General features: G+C 45.8%; 1 protein-coding gene across 1 annotated transcript in view; it reads right to left on the reverse strand.

Annotated features, from left to right (window-relative positions):
- Positions 1–2,684: 2,684 nt before the first annotated feature.
- The window catches only part of camkvb (CaM kinase-like vesicle-associated b), a 33,271-nt gene continuing 17,696 nt past the window's right edge, over positions 2,685–18,259 (reverse strand). The window contains exons 2-11 of the mRNA XM_030375673.1: positions 10,946–11,053; positions 9,704–9,835; positions 8,401–8,475; positions 6,993–7,131; positions 6,071–6,191; positions 5,465–5,540; positions 4,877–5,013; positions 4,262–4,340; positions 4,058–4,145; positions 2,685–3,699 (exon numbers count right to left, since the gene is read on the reverse strand). Of these exons, the coding sequence (XP_030231533.1) occupies positions 3,313–3,699; positions 4,058–4,145; positions 4,262–4,340; positions 4,877–5,013; positions 5,465–5,540; positions 6,071–6,191; positions 6,993–7,131; positions 8,401–8,475; positions 9,704–9,835; positions 10,946–11,040 (1,329 nt within the window). The 5' untranslated portion in view covers positions 11,041–11,053 and the 3' untranslated portion in view covers positions 2,685–3,312. The remainder of the gene's footprint in view (positions 3,700–4,057; positions 4,146–4,261; positions 4,341–4,876; positions 5,014–5,464; positions 5,541–6,070; positions 6,192–6,992; positions 7,132–8,400; positions 8,476–9,703; positions 9,836–10,945; positions 11,054–18,259) is intronic.

The raw sequence follows: 18,259 nt of genomic DNA on the forward strand, positions 1-18,259 counted from the left end.
TCCCCTCTGACGGCGCCCATCGGCCTCCCCACGCTCGCTTCCACTTGGCCAATGCTGTAAGACCATGAGGGCTTAAGGGTTAGGGCTGCTCATCTCCCAGGACTTGGGACCCACAAGCCTAGTACAAAGGTGGGTCATTGGTACCTGTAGACGTAAGATGATGGGTAAGATGATGATGATGATACCGGGTTCAAACCCCAATGTGGCATTCTACCTGTTGTCTCGTCGTTGAGCTAAATGATATTAACAATCATGAATTTCATTTCCGTTGTGCATTCCTAGGACCCAATGCGCTGAAGGAACAGCACTTTGTGTGTTAAAAGCAACAACGTAACCAGAACATGAAAAATCACACCCAGACCCGACTCCTGAACCGTGCATTTGGGAGTGTTGGATAAAAGTGAATGTAAGAATATAAGAGCCGAATATCAAACCGGCGCAAAAGAAGCAAAGGCACAGGAGAAAAGACGGACGGCCAGGGAGGGGTAAACAGAGGATTTCAAATTTATTTCCATCAAAGTCATCGTCAACTCAGGGATACAGAGCTTACAAACGTGAGAGAGGGCCGAGGGGGGAGCCAGCGGCCCTGGGGAACATCACAGCGAACACAATACACACACCGGTGAAGGTGTGGAGGCGAAAATAAACAAACACAAAGTACCAACTACAGGGGGCGATGCATCAGGGGAACTGGTAGAAAGCGCTGCGCTACTGTGTAACAGTAGTTTATTTGCCATTTACACAAAAGATAATGAATGGCACGAATAGTCTACCCATATAAATAAAACATCTGGTATCAATCTGATAGCTGGTGTTAAACTCTTATGTTTTTGTTTGAGAAAATATAATTAAATGATACAATGTTATATTCTGAACAAAGCATTTAAAGACCAGCCGACCACCACGTCACCTGTATCGATCAGATCCTACTCGTAGTTTAACATACTGGCCTGTTTCATTCGTTACGGCATGACTTTGTTTTGCTCTACAGTACAATTTCCCAGGAGTATTTATTATTTATTTATTTTTTACCCAGGAACACACATTTCTAAAATATACATTTCTAAACTCTTAAGGTGGGGTTGTCTGAAACCAGACTAGGAGTCTTTTAAACATTTTATTTGCTAACTGAATAAATAATAGGTTTATGGGGAATAAAGCTAGTTGCATTATCAACCAATATTTTGTTGTCGATGCAGAGAAAAGTCTGCGTTTGGTGGTTCACCCAAGTCAGGTTTAATGTTCAAAGAACATTAAACCTGACCTATGACCACTGTTCTTCCATCTTCCACACCCATCTCGGCTACTCAAACCATTCATTAGATTTACAGAGCAGCCATAAGTTACTCATGGATAGCTACCTGGATTGGGGCGAGGGAGGTCAAGTGAATTGACAGTTGGTCAGAGACAACACAGTCGCACGTGGACGTAAAGAGATCGGGAGTACACCAGGGAATCACAGTTTCCACAGCCCGTTGGGTATTGCTCAATTTACTCTGTGGCAGATGACAGAGAGAACTCTGCAGCTATTTATTGGAGGAGGAGGGGCCTGGTGGCCCATAAAGTCGAGCACTATTAGTCGTTATTAGTCGTTATTACCATCATCAAATATATAGCTTGAAATAAAGAGATAAAGATAAACAAACCGACAGAGAAAACAAAAGAGAGAGATAGAGAGAGAATAAACGGTCAACATAATTATTAAATCCATCAATAAATGTTTAAATAAAAAAAAGTAAAAAAGCCTCTATATTTTATAAATTAATAAATTAAAGCAGAAATAAATAAATAAAGGCAAATAAAGCAGAAATAAAAAAAAAAGTGTGTTTGTGCTTTCATGGAGATCACATTGGAGCATACCTCAGTAAATATTTTTTTACAATGTAACTTCTACAAGTATATGGCATTATAGTGAATTAAACGCATGAATAATAATCACCATCGTCATCGTAATCATCATCATCATCATCATCATCATCATCATCATCATCATCATCATCATCATCATCCTCGTAGTTATAACAATTAGAAAATAATAATACATTCAAATGAAAATGAAATTAAAAAAACGATGTGGTTTCGTTGTGAAAGACTATGCCGTCATTAAGCCTGCTGCTGATCCACACAGATGAGCTACACATCCAATGTAATGCATAGAAACTACAATGTAATGAAAGACTACTCTTCCTATCAATTTACGGCAGTAATACAGTGTGGGTAAAAAGCTTAATGTACTGTAGGCCTCTGATATAAACCTCTACTGGGAGCAAAGACTGCTAGGCCTACAGAGAGAGATAAGGTTGGCACAGAAGAAGAAGTATAAGACCTTGTCCTCTACTTGTTGTGTGGAACCAACTCAGAGCATCCTGATTCACCAGAGCGCTTTTTGAATTTAAAATCAACAGCAAAATGTCAATATGCATGCTGTTTTGGCTACTTCTACAAAGGTCTCTATTTACACAATCTTACAGCAATGTGGTTCTGTCCTGAGCATGAAGCTGGCAAAGAAACGCAATGTGTATGTCTGTGTGTGTGTGTGTGTGTGTGTGTGTGTGTGTGTGTGTGTGTGTGTGTGTGTGTGTGTGTGTGTGTGTGTGTGTGTGTGTGTGTGTGTGTGTGTGTGTGTGTGTGTGTGTGTGCATTCGTGCTTGTGTGTGTGTGTGTGTGTGTGTGTGTGTGTGTGCGTGTGTGTGGGTCTGTGTTTGTGCGTGCATGTGTCGGTGTGTGTACTCGCATGTGCGTGTACATATGTGTGCAGGCAGGACATCAACATGAAGAGAAACTGTATTGTATATTATGGCACATTATTCAATATTCAAAAGCAAAGCAAAGCTGATAAGTAGAAATCCAACAGAACTAATACTGCAATAGCAAGACTGAGAACAACTGAGAGATAGACTCAATAAAAAGGAATCTAAGTTGTTCTACTTGACACAGTTACGTCTCCCGGTAGGGAACACCAAGCGTGTAGCTCTACAGCCGACCGTAATGCCCCTAACACATCACATCTCTAGATGTACCACCGCCACAAGGTCGTATTAGTCAAGACGGAAACAAACAGAACCACAACAGGCCTTAATCGGGGGAGGACTGCCGGTATGAAGTGACAGAAACGAGTCGGAAATAAAGGAGAGCAAACACAAAACGCGACAGTCACAGGAGAGAGCTAGGACGGCTTCCCGGAGATGGAGCTAATGGAGCTAACGCTGCAGGAGAGAGGGTGAGAGGGGGTGGGGGAGCAGAGTCTGAGCGACCATGCTAGCAGCTAATTTACAGTGTGCAGGAGGTAAGTAGAGGGGGAAGTTTTCACGACTAACCCTGCTCGTCCCCAGCCTCAGACTCTGCTGACAGGGGGGCCGCCGCGTCTCCGTTGCAACGCGACGCGGGCTCTGCTCCGCCCGGCTGCTCTTGAGCGCGCGCCCCACCGGCCTCCACCTCGACCACGACCGCTTGCGTCGGTTCACTGCTCCCCCCCGCGCCGCACTCGGTTACCGCGATGACCGGGGTTGCCGCGGTAACCGGGTCAGTGGTGGCGGTGGCGCTGGCGGCTGTGGCAGGGGCCTTTGCGTCTGCTGGCTCCACCTCCACCGCTGTGGCCGCGCCTGCGGACGTGGTTCCCTCGGCAGGGCTGGCGGCCCGGGACCCGCCCTGCTCCGGGGCACGCAGTCGCTTCATGATGGTGGTTACCCGCACGGCTTTCTGGGGGAGGAGGAGGAGAGGAGGAGGAGGAGAGGAGGCAACTCGACTCTGGCAGCAGTGGCAGCCACCACACAACACACTACAATGTGGATTTGGATGACAGGGGCCTTTAAAGGCCCCTGTCATCCATTATAAGGTGTATAATAAAGAGGTTACTTCTGTGTTAAAAAAGGATTGCCAACACTTGATAGAGTTGCCCCAGAAATGCAAATCATATAACAAGGGTTAAAACAATGGCACTAGAATCCTCGAGAACAGGGTTAACATAGAATTAGAATGTACTTGATTGTAAACTACTTGTATTTTACCTAAAGCTAGTGAGTGTATAGAAAATGCGACCCAAAGAGTTGAAGCCTACCTTCCACTTAGCCTTGGCAAAGTTCTTCTCTATCTGAGCGCAGACGTTCTCCTTGATGTTCTTGTCAGAAGCCGCGCCCCCAGAGATCCTAGGAGGAGACAGAGATGGAGTGGATATAAGAAGGCCTTTGTTTGTCCATTATTTGAATGGTTTCAGTATCGAGCTGCAGAACCCCCAGACCCCCCGGAGACAGTGTCCACCCACCACTCGTGGTTAATGGCCTCCTGGGCTGTGAGTCTCTGGTCCTGGTCTACCTCCATCAGACGAGCCACCAGACTCTTAGCTGTTTGAATAAAACACACACACACACACACACACACACACACACACACGCACGCACGCACACACACACACACACGCACGCACACACACACACCACACACACACACACACACACACACACACACACACACACACACACACACACACACACACACACACACACACACACACACACGTGCATAAAACACATGCTTTTGCACAGGAAGACACATGCAGACACAGTAGATACACACACACATACATACATAAAACACATGCTTGTGCACAGGCAGAAACATTCACACACAGTACATACACAAACAAATGCATGCACACACACTAACACACACACACACACATAACCGCACACACAAAAAATAAATTCACCCAAAACACACACACACACACACACACACACACACACATACACACAAGATCTAATGAAGTTTATTCATGTTGCAGAAGATTTTGCACACCACCGAGAAAAGGACGCGGGTATGAAATGTGTACCCAGCAAGCTGCTATGCATGCAGCATATTCATTACATATTAACGCTACCTGAATCAGAGATGTCATCCCAGTATGGGGAGTCAAACTCATAATCTCCCGCCAGAATCTTTCTGAATAGGTTCTTATCGTGGTTTTCATAATCTTCTTCATCAGTTTCATCGTAGAACGGAGGGTTGCCCGACAGCCTGAGGAAAGCAAAGTGAAGAAGGAGATAAGACATGCATTCAAATAATAAATTATACAAACACAGTCCACGTATCGAAACTATTTCGGAGGAAATTAAAGCGTGAAATCATAGCGTGGTTGCCTGCGTGCGTTATAGCGCTGTTGTTGTGTGAATTCACAGTCGATACAAATCATTTTAACTCCTCTCACGCCGTGTGCAATAGCTACCGCTCTTTAGAAGTTATCTTATCACTCTTCATGATCCTGAACTTGTAATTATATGAAATCTCATTGTGGTCGTTAAACCCACATAAATCACATCATGACAGAGAGCCCCGCTATATGAACTCCTATCGCCATCCATCTCAATAGCAATATGCGTCCTTCCCGCCGTTACTCATCGCCTCTGAGACCGCGGCAGCGGCGGCGGCGGCGGATGTAGCACACGAGACGGGGGTGAGGAGCACTTACAGTATGTACATGATGACGCCCATGGCCCAGCAGTCCACGGGCTGGCCGTATCTCTGCCTGCCCACCACCTCGGGCGCTGGGGGGCACAGAGGAGCGCAGAACAATATAACAACAGCTAATAACGTCTGACACTCAATAACCCAACAGTGCTAGACATCCTCGGCAAAGGTTCTCATCAGAGAATCTTCTTGTGGAGAAGGGGAGAGGGAAGGTGTAATTCCAACAGCGGGTCTGTCTAGCTGCGCTGATAGAGCGTGATATTAACACAGTCCCAACGGGGCCACCCATACTCATTTATGAACTCATGTTTTGTGCTAGCCAAAATAATTGGGAAATTATAATAAACGCTTAAGTTAACAAGATGTTGGTGTTGTTCGTTAATTATGTGTGCAACTTTATCCTGAATTCATTATTGCTGTAAGTCTGTTTGTACAGCGTTTTGAGTTAGGAAGAACATATTATGATTATAAGAAAGGGGCAGAGAGGTGTAGGAAATTTGAATTCAGTTAGAATACATATTTTATAAATAGTCCATATCTATATAGGTCTTTGTATTAGGACTTCCTAAGGACGTGGTGATGTGTGGAGGTGAGGGCTGCTGTTTACCCAGGTACTCCGGGGTGCCGCAGGGGTCTTTGATCAGGCCGTTCTCCAGCTTGGCCAGATGGAAGTCACTGATGACGATTTTGGAGTGCTTCAGCCGGTTGTAGTACACCAGGTTCTCCAGCTAGGGGGGAGAATGTGAAGATGATGGCACAGAAGGGGCGCAGAAATCCCTGAACCCCTCCCCCAAACACCAAACTCTAAACCTAACCCCAAACCCATACCCAAAGCCTTACCCCGAAAACCAAACCTAAAACCTTACCCTAACCCAAACTCCAAACGTACCCCAAAACCAAACCTAAAACCTATCCCTAAAACTACACCCAAAAGCTAACCCTAATCCCAAACCCAAAAGCTAACCCTAAAACCTATATGTTTTACATAAAATAAATGTTCATCACTACCATTCGTCTGGTATATTGCAATATGTCCAGGCACACAAACTCACACAGTAGTATGACATTGTACTGATATTACCATCGGCATATTACACATAGAAGCTGTCTCATGCTAACAATCTACGCTTCCATGTTATTGTAATAAGCCTAAGCATTTACCAAACGGGATCATATCTTGATAACATCAATAAGTCTTCATGTCAAAATATATATAGAGTACAGTATACAGACAGAGTTGTGGTTGTTAAAATTGTGTGGGTGTCTGTGTGTGTATTTGTGCATGTGTGAATGCGTACGTGTGTGCGTGCATCTGTGTGTGTGCCTGCATGCATGTGTGTGTGTGAGTGCACACGTGTATGAATGTGTGTGTACAGGTGCATCACTCACTGTGCGTGCCTACATGCATGTGTGAGTGGACACGTGTGTGCCTGCGTGTGTGTGTGTGTGTGTGTGTGTGTGTGTGTGTGTGTGTGTGTGTGTGTGTGTGTGTTGTGTGTGTGTTTGCACACACGTGTCTGTGTGCGTACCTTCAGGTTCCTGTGTACAATGTGGAGGGAGTGGAGATAGGCCACGGCCTCAAGGACCTGCCTCACCACGTTGCTGGTGTCCCTCTCTGAGTAGTAGCCCTGGTCCAGGATCCAGTCGAACACCTCTCTGCCCGTCGCCCTGGGGGAGCAAGGGACTGTAAGACATGTGGACCAAGCTTCACGACCTCACCCGTTGGTCCTAAAGTGTTATGAAGCCTTAGATTGTAATTTACCGAACAGCAGAAACAATCTATATCTGGCCCATTGAGGGCCATCTTACAGTGGTCTGTAACCAAGGCTCATTAATAGTCAATCCTTAATAACAATTGAATAAAAGAATCAAGCGGGACCACTTGAAATACATAATGTGAAGATGAGCTAGCAACTGTGAGCCTTACTAAATTAAGTTAATATCGAGTGGCTATGTGCTCAAGAATGAAATCACAATTTTATCCATTGACTTAGAACGCGTTTGTCGCTTACCCGCCAAAGGTACCACAAACTTGGGTGGAAAAAAGAGTTGTGGAGGAGGACGAACATTAAGGTACATTAAGCAGAGGCTTTTATCCAAAATGACTTTTAAGTGAGGATGATAAATATCAAGGCATGCAATCAGAAGGGCTGCACGACCGAGTTTCTTAAAAGGTAACTGGACAGTGTGCAGAGTATCTATAGGAATCAGAGAGACAAGGTCAGTCGATATTTTTGTTATATAATTTTATTTTATTAGGGCATAAAAGCGGAATCTCAGTGCCACTCAGTTTATGAGAGGTTCTGTAAAGCAGGGGTTCATCAAAGTTCATGTTTCTTTATGCGAGGCGAATGTTTCCGGCTTCTTAAGGCTACCGGCCTCTCGTGGACTGCCTTACATGTGAAAATCATGGTGACTCTGGTACCGAGCAGTGGGTATGTTGTTGCCGTGTTTTGATAAACATACCCTAGGAATTCTAAGAGGACATTCTTAGAACATTACATAACAGCTGTATTGGCAGATTCAATTCAATTTTGCGTACGGGTGTCTGCCCTGTCCTCGGATTTTTCCCTGACGACTGCAATTCGCCGTTCACACGGATCCCTCAGAGGGGCAGTGGAGATGAGTGCCGCACATACGGCATGCAGTGCTGCACATAAAAAAAAAAAAACGAGAACACGGAGAGAGCGGGAAGAAGGAATTGTTTCTGAATACAAAATGAGCTCAGTTCTGTTCTGAGACATTTCTCATATCTACAGGGCCTGGGGCTAAATCAACTCTTCCCCCCCCCCCCCCCCCCCCCCTAACACCCACCCCTCCACAAGTGCATAATCAACAGTCTTGCTACTGTATAGCCGCCTGGCAGCACGTGGGGTGCGTTCTCCCTCCCAGCCCGACCACCACCGGGATCCCCCTGAGACCCATAGAGAGACTCACAGCTCCAGGAAGAGGAAGTATTCTTTTCTGGTCTCGTAGACGTCCACCAGCTGCAGGATGTTAGGGTGCTTCACCCTGCGCCGGGAGAGGGAAAAGGGAGCGAGAGAGAGAAAGGGAGAGACGAGAGAGAGAGAGAGGAGTGATGGAGGGGGAGGGGGGGTTGGAAGGGGGGAGAGGGCGATACGGAACGGGGGAAGGGGAAGAGTGAGGGGGAGAGAAATGGGGAAGAGAGAGAGGGAGATAGAGGGGGAGGAAATGAAGTCAGGGAGTTGGGGACAGAGAAGGGGGATGAGAGAATAGGGGTGGATGGGTTGGATGGAGGGGAGATGGAGAACAGAGAAATGGGTAGAATGAGAGAGAGAGAGAGAGGAGAGAGAGAGAGAGAGAGAGAGAGAGAGAGAGAGAGAGAGAGAGAGAGAGAGGGGTGGGGGGAGATAGAAAGGGAGCGAGAGAGAGAAGAAGAACGAAGGAAAATAAATGTGTTTTGGATAAGTTGAATCAGTGCGTGTGATCCATATTAAAGGAAGCCAAGACAACAATAAAGTGCTAAAAGAATGAACAGACCCAGAGAATAGGGGTTTAATGACTGCCCTTGTTCAGATAGCAGTGGGTGCCTGCTGTGTGTCTCTTGATACATCTAATTCTGCAACAAGAACAGTCATGGGGTTCCTAAATCACAGAGCAGTTAGGCATGTCTTTGACGCTTCTAGCGAGAAGAGCTCCTATTGAATTTCACAATTGGAGCTAAGCTGCAAACACACATTAACACAAAATAACCGGCGGAATTTGGTAATCAACCGTCAATAACAAGCTACTCTGGCTCGTTGTCAGGCCTGTTCATCAGCCCTTTGGAATGAGGCATCAGAATCCTTCCAGACTCGTCTAGCAGGATTTTAACAGAAAACAGAACTAAGAGAGTCACAATAAAAGACAAAACATCATTAAGATGCAATGCATTCCATTAGCTTCCCAGATGCATCTACCGATGTTATTTTTGTGTCGTCTGCCACCTGTTAGAAATGATTGGCTAAGACCCATGTTATGCTAATTTGCATATACTCCTATGCACGCCAATGAGCACACTGGCCCGACAAACGTGTAAAGAATACTTGTTGGAGCTGCAGGCTTAATGATCACTCAGCTAAATGGGTTTTTTAAAATTTAAGTACAACGTTAAATGGTTTCCAGTTGATTTAGGTAGAAGGAGATGGACAGAGCTGGAATCTGACATGTATTAATAGGACCCTGTGAGTGAGGAGCTCTCTTCTGAGTCCAGTTATGACAGTAATGAATAGAAACGTACATTTTTAAGATGAGAATCTCATTTTTCGCCGCCTTGCGAACTTTCCTCCCGTCCTTCTTCAGGAACTTTTTACACGTGTACATTTTCAGCGTGGTTTTGTCCTTGGCTCTGAAGATCTCACAGAACTCCTCTCTGAAAAAAAGCAATGTGAAGCAGAATAACTCACACTTCATGAAGCATTAACAACATTCCTCCTCTGGGACACAGCAGTCGTACTATGTAACGGCAGAACGTCTGGGGGGTGACGGCACAGAGCCTGGGCCGGAAACCAGGACGGCAAGGGTCCAAGTTACACCTTGTTTCCAGTTTCGTTACGTAGATTTAATAAATGTACATGGTCTACATGGTGTTGACCATTGACAGAGATTTGTTAGCATATTACCACTGCATGCCAAGTTTGTGTTCATAACAAATATGAGGCGAGAGCATGTGACACTTTAACCGAGATTTGAACTCGTCTAGAGATTACAATTTTCAAAGCAATTTTTCCTCAGCATTTAAACTCATTAGTATTCAAATATACAGCAGTGAAGAGAAAAAAAATTGACAATTATTTTGACTTTTTTTGGGGGGGGGGGGGGCAGAATGATGCTACAAGCATGAGTTTGTTGTAGCAAACTAAAAGTATTAAAAATACCTTCTTAAAATGTTGAAAAAAGGTTATTTAAATCTGAAGTGGTCATAATCGTTTAGAAAACGATATTGATATGCATGATTTACTGGTAGGATTTCATTTTGGCAAATTGGGCCTAAAAATAACACCACTACCCTATCCATAACCAAGGCAGGCACACTAAAAACTGAAGTTGGATCCCTGTATCCCAGCCTGTTGCCCCCTGCATGTTTGGACTGGTTGATTATGGAGAAATCATTTCCCAATGGGGATTAATTAAGTGTATCTTAAAACAACGGGCTCCTCTGATAGTATTTCTACTGTGTTGGAAATAGAAAGAGGATGAAGACGGATAGCCCGGGTGTTTCTTGTTTATCTTACAGGTTGGGCCACCTTGTTGCTATAAACACTGGTACAGTTGGACCTGTGGCAGCTGTTACATAAACCAAACAGGACAGCTCATCGCTGGCTGTGTTTGCCCGTGTCTGCCTTGGATATCTATGTGGGAATGAGGATGTTTTACAGCCTACTCAAAGGAAAGCACTGAGGCCGTGCTGAAAATGTTGGTCTTGGTAACTTTGCCAAAAGAGGTTGGTATATATTAGGTTTGGTGATAAGATAATACTTACGATTTGACAATCTGTCCCAGATCATATTTATCCGTCACCTCTGTAGGACTGTTATAATCCTTCTTCTCTCCGATTGTTAGGCAGCCAAATGGCATGGCTACTCCTGACCTGGGGCGAGAGACAGAAGGATACACAGGGAGAGGAGGTTGGGGGAGAAAAAGAGACAAGAGATGAATTGAGAGAGAGGTTGATAGAGAAAAAGATTTTGAGAGGTTGAGAGAGAGAGAGATACAGAGAGAAGTTCAGAGAGAGAAAGAGAAAGAAAGAGAGAGAGAGAGAGAGAGAGAGAGAGAGAGAGAGAGAGAGGGAGGGAGAGAGAGAGGGAGGGAGAGAGAGAGAGAGAGAGAGAGAGAGAGAGAGAGAGAGAGAGAGAGAGAGAGAGAGGCAAAGAGACACGTGAGAGAGGTTAAGAGAGCGAGGGAGAGAGAGAGAAGGCAAAAAGACGAGTTCAATAAACAGAGAGAGGCAAGATGGGCGAGATAAGTGTGAGAAGTGCGAGGGACTGGCTGGAAGTGCGGACTAACAAGCTCCATAAATCTAAGGCAGTGTTGTGTTCTGACATCCAGCATCCCACCCAGCTAATGATGTCCCCCTCCGCTCCGCCTCATCCCGCAGGCTGCAATTTCAGGTGATGACTCGTCGGCTGTGTACCGTAGCGGACGGCCGCTCGCTCCAGTCGTAAAAAGGAGTTCCAGGAAGATAATAATAAAAAATAAAAAAACACAAACGAAGAAGAAACGCTGAAGCAGCCTTTCAAAAGTTTTCAACGAACGCCCTCCCTTTTGTACTTCATAGTACGGCGTTAATGAAGGGTGTGAAATAAATACCATGGCAAATAGTGTGTGTGACGCACAAGCTGGTTCATAGGAGGCAGGGGAGCAGAGAGAGAGAGAGATGAGAGGGGGAGAGAGAGAGAGAGAGAGAGAGAGAGAGAGAGAGAGAGAGAGAGAGAGAGAAGAGAGACGAGAGAGAGAGGAGAGAGAGAGAGCTGAGAGAGAGAGAGAGAGAGAGAGAGAGAGAGAGAGAGAGACGGGCGATGACGAGACGATCCTCAAGACAGACACTTGGCCGATGAGAGCATCAGTGGTTATCCAGTGTGTGAGGTGAAGAGGTTGATCAGGTAGTTGTGTTCCCCCCCCCCTACTGGCTTTCACATGGCAATCCTCTGCAACAAGTGCATCACCTCTCATCAGGAAAACAGTGAGTAATTACTGGCCAAGCAAGGTCTCCCATGGCTCAGAGTGTGGAATTAAAACCACTTTAGGAGCTCTGCGTCGACACCCGCTCACCTCATTGTCAAACCTCCCCCCTCTCTCTTTGCTCCCTTAAACAGCCAGGGGAAGAATTGGAGGTTTGACTTTACTAAGGATTTCTTACTGAGGTTAAAGGTTTATGCTCTGGAGAAGGATAGAGCTTCTATCAGCTGCTTGTACAGACAGAATCCGGGGTGCCATTGGTGAATCAGCTGGAAGTTTCCAATGACAACACATTCTTATAGTAATAGCAATTAAGACAGTGTGCGTCATCAGTGTGTTGTCGTGTGTGTGTTTTTGTGTGTGTGTGTGTCTGTATGTTACCGTACAAAAATCGGAGTGATTAAAATCAACTTTCAAGGCAAAGCATATCAATAAATACATTAAATACATCAATAAATAATTAAATGGCACAAGCCATTGGCAGTTACATCAATAGTACTTTGAGGTACTTTGCGTTTAAAAATCTGAAAGCACTGAAGTGTGCTTTCAGATTTTCAGGTGTCCAAACTGGCCTGATCGGGGCTTAGCCTTTATGTACCAGCAGAACATGAATGTCAAGTGACCATTTGCATAGGAAGTGCTCCCACAAGCTAATTTACCCGTAGGTGGTATGAGGTTTAAAACATCTTTCCCTCCTAAGCAGACATCTGCTCTTAATCTAAACTGGCAGTCTGCATGACTGATGTCCCCATATAAAGAAGCCTAGAGAGGGAGAGAGAGAGAGAGAGAGAGAGAGAGAGAGAGAGAGAGAGAGAGAGAGAGAGAGAGGGAGAGAGAGAGAGAGAGGGAGAGGGGGAGAGAGAGAGAGAGAGGGAGAGAGAGAGAGAGAGAGAGAGAGAGAGAGAGACGAGAGAGAGAGACGAGAGAGAGAGAGAGAGAGAGATGAGAGAGATGAGAGAGAGGAGGGCGCAAGAGCTAGAGAGAGAGAGGGAAAGGGAGAGGAGAGAGAGAGAGAGCGATAGAGAGATAGAGAGAGAGAGAGAGAGAGGAGAGAGAGATAGAGAGAGAGAGAGAGATAGAGAGATAGAGAGAGAGAGAGAGAGATAGAGAGAGAGAGAGAGAGAGAGAGAGATAGAGAGAGAGGGAGAGAGAGATAAAGAGAGAGAGATTTGGGACGATATAAGTGAGGTGGGAAGCCGTCCAACGCGGCACCCCATGAACAGGCAAGTAATCTAATCTTAATGATTCAACCAAGCCAGAGACGTCTCAGAATGGAGAGATAAAGCAGCCCTCTCTCTGAACTCTTCAGGGTTTTTTGAAATCTTAAATTAGGTCTTGGTGCGTTTTGTGGAAATATGCTGACATTACTCTGCTCACCCTCATTCTGTCTCTCTCTCTCTCTCTCTCTCTCTCTCTCTCTCTCTCTCTCTCTCTCTCTCTCTCTCTCTCTCTCTCTCTCTCTCTCTCTCTCTCTCTCTCTCTCATGCTCCCTCTATCTCAGTCTTTATCTATCCCTCTGACTGTTGTGGACAGGAGAAGTAAGATAAGGTCAAATCGGTTAAAAGTTCCCTCAAATCACTGGAATGTGTCCTGCGGTGATAACTTCCCGCACTAACCGCTGGGCACTCGCTTCAAGCTTCAAAACGTTCTTCTCACAATCCTGTACTTTCTGCTTTCTGGACCCCTGCTGTGTGCAGGAGGTTCTTCAGTGTGACAAACAAGGTCCAAGGGTCCCTTCCCCGGTCATTCCTCCACCAATTTAGTCCACACCCACCGAGAAGTGGAAGTCTCTCAGACCATCCCCATTGCCACGGGCAACCACAAAGCACTCACCGCCCGCTGCGGACGTGGAGTTATCCGACCCTGGCGAGCCGTGATCGATGGCTCCCGACGAGACCTGTGCCTGCCAGTGTTCATCTAAAGGACTGCAAATGTTCTGCATTTGCACACAATGCAAATGCAGCAAAGACTTATGGGACAGAAGAGATGGATTGCTTCTTGTCACCTAGGGCTGGCCTGCAAACAATTGACTGGTGTTATGTTCCATCCCCCCCGCCCGTTTCCACTGCTTGATGAAATCAATGAGGGACTCCTTTAGTGCTGAAGGACTTTTGGGGGGATTAAGTTAAACGCAGTGCTGGTGGGACACTATGGCCGTTTAAACACAGCAGGGAGTGAGGGGATATTGTACCTGTGGTGATGGGTAGCAGCCCGGCCAATAGGAAAAGAGCAGTCATCTGTTTAGGGTTAATAGTACTTATCTCTAGGAGAGAGAGCATACGCTCACACCAACACCACCGGGAGGCATCCCAAGGAAAGTCTGCTTTAAAGAATTTTAGACACTGTTCTACACACCTTCTTATCTATTACTCATCTACATATCCCTCCATCACTCTATCTATCTAGCTGTCTGTCTGTCTGTCTGTCTGTCTGTCTGTCTGTCTGTCTGTCTGTCTGTCTGTCGGCCTGTCTTGTCTGCCTGTCTGCCTGACTGTGTGTCTGTCTGTCTGTCTGTCTGTCGGTCTGTCTGTTGGACCATTTACACATTTAACGCCTATCCAGTGACATCAATGGTCAAATGTTTCTGGGAATGACTACATTTTTTGCGATTTTGAGATTATGGACTAGACCGCAATTCTTTCTATGAAGCAGAACTCTGTAATAGCAAAATAATGCGTGTGTTACTGTACTCCACTTCCTGAGAACTGCCATTAGAAATGGGTTGGGTAGGGGCTAGTCAGTAAAACGTAATCTTAATAGCATCAAAATATTGTGATGCAGCACACTGTATTTACATCACCCTAGCGCCATCTCAATGGCATTGAACAAAGCAGCAATAACAGCTGTGTTTCTCGCTCTAAACAATGTATTCAAATGAATATTTAAATAAATGAATATTTGATACACACATCAGGATGACAAACAGGATTTACAATTGGACAACTGTAACTATTGGTCTCCCAACAGCATGATGAATTACGTGCATAAATGGAAGAATGAAATGTATAGCTTGGTGTAATGGTGAAAAAAGTGTCACAGAAGTCTGACGCATGTCAATGTTTATGGGCGCAGCAGCAAACCAACGGGGTCACAGGAACGTGTTTAAGACTCCACTGTTGTTCTTGTGGATCTGTGATGTTCTAACTCAACTCACATATCGGTATCCGTCTCCAACTGTTTCCATCCACGCTAACTAGAAGACCCCGTACGAGCCAGTAGGGAAAGGGAGACGATGTAACTGGGGAACGTGATTTAATATTTCACAAGATGCAGCACAAAATAGCTTTATTTCAATGGAGTTTCGCCTCGTTCAAGGAAGTGATTCTCAGAAAAAAGGCCTCGCTGGGGACACTGCGTTGTCTTTTGTAATGCAGCCTCATCCCCCTGCCTCATTAGTGCACAGCAAACGCAAATTAGGCCTCCTCAGAGGCGGCTCGCGGCGGAAACGGCAGCTTCTCGGAAATTCTTGACGTTGAAGATAATTTGTCTTTGTTTTTCAGTGTCCAGTCGAGGGCTGTTGGAGCGGTGATTTAACTTTGCGACACGCTCTATTAGGGACCAGGCGTCTCAGCCTGCTGTAGTACCGGCAGATATATCTGAAAGGCTAGGATGAGAGGGAGGGAGGGAGGCAGAGAGAGAGAAGGGGAGGAGGGGAGAGAGATAGAGAGAGATAAAGAGGGAGGCAGAGAGAGAGAAGGGGAGAGAGACAGAGAGATAAAGAGGGAGGCAGAGAGACGGAGAAGGGGAGAAGGGGAGAGACACAGAGAGAGATAAAGAGGGAGGCAGAGAGAGAGAAGGGGAGAAGGGGAGAGAGACAGAGAGATAAAGAGGGAGGAAGAGAGACGGAGAAGGGGAGAGACACAGAGAGATAAAGAGGGAGGCAGAGAGACGAGAAGAGAAGGGGAGAGGGAGAGAGACAGAGAGAGATAAAGAGGGAGGCAGAGAGACGGAGAAGGGGAGAAGGGGAGAGAGACAGAGAGAGATAAAGAGGGAGGCAGAGAGACGGAGAAGGGGGGATAGAGAGAGAGGGATAGGGAAGAAGAGAGGGGGAAGAGGAGATGAGCGAAGAAGAAGAAGAAGAAGATCGCGCAATGGAGAGAGCGAAAGAAAGAGAGAGGAAAATAGAGAAGATGTGAAAGAGGAAGGGGAGAAGGGGGAGGGGAGTGGGGAGCAGGTTTATATTAAAGGAGAGAAACAAATAATAACTAATAATTTAAGTAACGGAAATGAGGAGTAATTGAGCAATTAATTTAACAAAACAATAGAAGTATTGGAACCGACGCTAATGGCACTGCTCTCGTCCATTAAAACAAAACAAACTGTGTGCGTGCGAGGCACCATCGAAATAATGGTTCAGAGCTCACACTCATCCCTCAGAGCAGGGCCACTCAGGAGGCTAATGTCCCCGTGGCGTACGCGGGCAGTGGTGACATCACGGTGGTGACGGCGGTGATGACGGAGGTTTGACAGGGTGCAGCGGAGGCAGCGAGAAGCAACCTGCACCCCGGTCCTCTCTGAGTCTCCCCTCCGCTCACGCTCATCTCCGACCGCAGGTCGAAGCAGACGACGCACACACAGTGGCCCTCTCTGGGATTCATCACCGCCTCTACAGTAATGAACACAGCCTCTATCCATGGGGAGGACAGGATAGGAAGGGGAGGGGGATGATATAGGAAGAATCGATTGGGTTCTCTTCAATCTTCTGCTGTAGCATCAGCGGCCCACCAGGCAGTACGGTAGGTGTGGTAGGAGCAGGCTGCTGCAGAGTTATTTCTACGAGAGCCGTAAAGCTGCCTTGAGTGACTTGACGATTACGTTCTGCCTTATTCCTGGTGGAGAGTGTTTATTAACTCGGCCATTCTGGCTCTCCACTTATCAGTTTTTTCCCATCCATCACCATTATTCGTAATTCATTATTTATCTAGCTTTCATTCACCATTCACTCATTCGTTGAAATGCAAACTCCCGGAAAGGAAGTTGCGTCCTGGTTTCACTGGTGTATTCTCCGAAGACACGAGAGAGAGCGAGAACGGACACGCATATCTGGATTATATGTATTTTTTCATGTCTTGAGTTTTGTTTTTCCTTGCTCTCGTCCCCTGCCGTCCCTCAGTCCGATCAGAGGCTGGACTGGAGTGACCCGCCGTGACTCAGCGAACACACAGCGCCCGGGGCACCTTCGACTACGGCTCGGCGAGAAAGAGGTTCATGCTTCTTCAACACACAAAATGACCACATGACAGCAGCTTTGGAAACCTAGCACTCTCGCGTGTGAACTACATCAAGCATATGTAGTAGTTTGAATCCTTGGCCAGGGTTTTGGACAGTAGGGACCTGGGGAAGTAGATGTGGTTCTAGGCTCATAACAATTTTATAGGAAGACAAAACATGTATTCAGCGTACAATCCAATCAACGTGTCCAACGTGTTTCTTGCAAACAGATGTGGTTCCTAATGTGACTATGAACGAGCCACCATCGGATGGAACATTAATTACTATGCCTTGCAAATTGAGATGTCACGCTGTTGTATACATGAAAGCAATTAGGCGTTGCTAATGCAATGTTGTTACATGTGCGACCTACATTAAAAAGTGGGTCCTCTTCGACCATCTTTTCTTCTATGAACCCTTTCCTATTTCCAGAACAGGCAGCTTTACCTCATATACCCTATCTAGGGGAGACAGCCGCGAATACCACTCCCTCAAAGTGACCCTCAGTAAAAATCACAGTTGCACAGCATTTTTCTAATCATCCTACAATCTGTGGATCTCATCATTATGTGTTCATGCCCGGGGCTTTTTAGATGTGTTATTCCAAAACCAATCTTAAAGCTCAACAAATTACCATTAGCATGGTTATGTTCAGTAGATAGATGTTCAAACTTTAAAGTTTGTTGTGTGACTATAACACACAATAACATGATTGTCATTGTCGGGTTAGGATATGGCTAATTAGACCAGATGAGTATGCCATGGACAACAAGGCCTCTGCATAAACGTTCAGGAGCCTTCTGAACCTTTTTTTCAACGTATGTTAAAACAACGGTTCTTAATTTTAGAATCAGACGAGAGAAATATGCAAACATTAGTCCAGATTTTCTTTTTTGCATCTTAGACT

This window comes from Gadus morhua, chromosome 13, assembly GCF_902167405.1.
Source record: "Gadus morhua chromosome 13, gadMor3.0, whole genome shotgun sequence".
Classification (NCBI taxonomy): Eukaryota; Metazoa; Chordata; class Actinopteri; order Gadiformes; family Gadidae; genus Gadus; species Gadus morhua.